The sequence below is a fragment of the Lissotriton helveticus genome, chromosome 1_1, assembly GCF_964261635.1.
Source record: "Lissotriton helveticus chromosome 1_1, aLisHel1.1, whole genome shotgun sequence".
Lineage (NCBI taxonomy): Eukaryota > Metazoa > Chordata > Amphibia > Caudata > Salamandridae > Lissotriton > Lissotriton helveticus.
In genome coordinates, this window is record NC_136057.1 from 243,403,899 (window position 1) to 243,406,513 (window position 2,615).

General features: G+C 40.0%; 1 protein-coding gene across 1 annotated transcript; it reads right to left on the reverse strand.

Annotated features, from left to right (window-relative positions):
* Nucleotides 1–1,216: 1,216 nt before the first annotated feature.
* On the reverse strand, nt 1,217–2,173 carry LOC144761535 (olfactory receptor 8U1-like). The gene has a single exon (XM_078646855.1). It carries the CDS (start codon nt 2,171–2,173, stop codon nt 1,217–1,219), a length of 957 nt encoding a protein of 318 aa, XP_078502981.1.
* Nucleotides 2,174–2,615: the final 442 nt, after the last annotated feature.

Genomic DNA, 2,615 nt, shown 5'->3' on the forward strand with positions numbered 1-2,615 from the left:
ACAGTTTCCCATTGTATAAAAGAACCAGATGATGATTTGGGTGGCATGTCAAATCCGTAAATGTGTTTTTTTTTAACATTCCCACCTCCAGTGACCACCATGGAGATAGGGTGCTAGTAAAAATGTGGATGACCATGTAATACCACTTACACTTATTGCCAAGGTGAGTTTACCACTTTTGATGTGTACACACCTTTAGCAGAAGGGATTATTCTCATGACAATGACATCATCTTCCGCATTAGCACCTGTTATATTTAACACTCATTAACATGTTATAAGGCACTCACAGTCACCGGATAATATCATTAGCGATGTCATTTGAGATGTCATCAGTGATGTCACTGACCGTGCCATGAGTGTTGTATGTTGTGAGGTCATAAGCAGTGCATTACAGGGCACTAGTTAAAGCTAGCTCAGAGAATTATTAATGCTGAATTTCACTGGTTTTGTGAAATAATCCCCAAAAAACAAAAGGACAAGATGAAGTGTAGATTGTATAATATTTATTTTATATGTTAAGTAAATGCCCCTTCCTAAACATCTCGGGCAGATTTACAAGCCACCTGCGCCACCAGTAAGTCACTTTTTGTGATGTACTGGTAACGTATCTTACTGCTCCATAGTTACAAGGACAGGAAAAGCCACCCTGTGCGGCTTTTCCTGACCTTGTAAATATTGCCCCTTTTCACACAGCACTTTGCATGAAAAGGGCATTCCATGGGTGTTGTTGTGGGTGTTCCCACGCAACAACTAAGAATTGAGAAACATTTCCAGATTTACGAGGAATCGTAAATCTGGAAATGCGTGTGAATGCTACACCTCTCCTTGGTGTTTCCTCTTTGAATGTATGCTGCATTGTACAGCACAAATTGAATAAGGAATATGCTTGTAGTGATTGTTTTTGTGCAGGAAGGTGTCCCTTCCTGTACAAAAACAATCTCCTCACGATGCATGCATCCTTGCACCACCGTGCAAGGGTGCCAGCACCAGTGCATGGCAGCTGTTTCTGCGCCAGCGCAGTGGGAAGCACAGAGTTGCAGCATATTGTTGTAAATATGTTGCATCTCTGTGCTTTGAAAGTGACTAAGTGCAGCGCAGCCAAATGGCTTGCGGAATGCACTGAGTCACTTTCATTGTAAATCTGCCCCACCAAATTTAGTGCAGAGCAGCACTCCTAACTAAAAAAGATTTCTGTCCCTGGAAGGCCAAAAATGTCACTGTAAGGCACAACGCATTTTCCACACACAAGTTCTTCCTCCTGCTTTCCTTAGGGCTGTTTTGACATCCTGGTTCCTTAAACTGTAGATTAGTGGGTTGAGCAATGGAATCAATACTGTATAGAACAAAGATGCCACACTGTCCTGCACTATTAAGGAACTGTGAGTGGGTCTCATGTACGTAAATAGACAAGTTACATAGAAAAGTGTGACACAGGCAAAGTGTGATGAGCAGGTGGAGAAGGCTCGTTGCCGGCCTTCAGAGGAGCGGATCCTCAAAATGGTTGAAATGATGAAACTGTATGAGATGAGGATAAGGATAACAGATACCACCAAAAGGATGGCAGCTGAAAAAAACACCAGTGCCTCATTGACAGCGGTATTAGAGCATGAGAGCCTTAACAGTGGAAGAACATCACAGAAGAAATGGTCGATCCTATTCGATCCACAGAAGGACAACCTCAAAGTGCCAACGGTATGCATCATAGAATTACAGCTGGCAATACAATATGACGAAATGACAAGATTAATATAACATTTCTTGGTCATTATGACTGAATAAAGCAGTGGATTACAGATGGCTGTGTAGCGATCATAGGCCATAGCCACAAGCATCAACACCTCTAATCCTCCCATGTAGACAAACACAAAAAGTTGTATCCCACATTCAGGAAATGAAATGACATTTCTCTCTAACAGGAAATTGGCCAGGAGTCTTGGCATAAGATCTGATGAAAAGCAAGTGTCTACAAATGCCAAATTACTGATGAGGAAGTACATTGGAGTCTGAAGATTCGGAGACATTTTGATCAGAGTCATGACAGAAATATTGCCCACCAGGGTAATAATGTAGATAAGTAGAAATATCACAAAGAGTGGAACCTGCAGCTTCTTGTCATTTCTTAGTCCGAGAAGGATGAATTCCTTTATCACAGACTGATTTCCGTCTTTCATTCAGGAACAGACTGACCCTACTGTAAAAGAAGAAATTGAAGATGAATAAAGAATCCAATGTAGAATGAAATGTAGAGGAACAACAATAACTACAATTACAGGACGAGTTTATGCAACTACCCATATTATATATATTCAGTGAACAATGACGTTTTAGCAGTTCCCCCTCAAAATCTTAATAATGAATGTTTTTTTTTTAAATAAGAAAAGCTTAATATCCAGCACCGATAATAGATCTTAGATTGCATTGCAATCCATAATTGATGAAAAACATATTTGACGATATTTGAAGATTCTCTATACACTTCCCTTTGAGCTTTTAAATCCTCTTTAGGAATCAGGAAGGGTAAAAGGGACACTGAGTAATTTTCTTTTTAAAGAGATCCAAAATAGAGAAAGTGTTAGAACAAATAAACGCGTGTAGGCAACCATTATGAGAAAA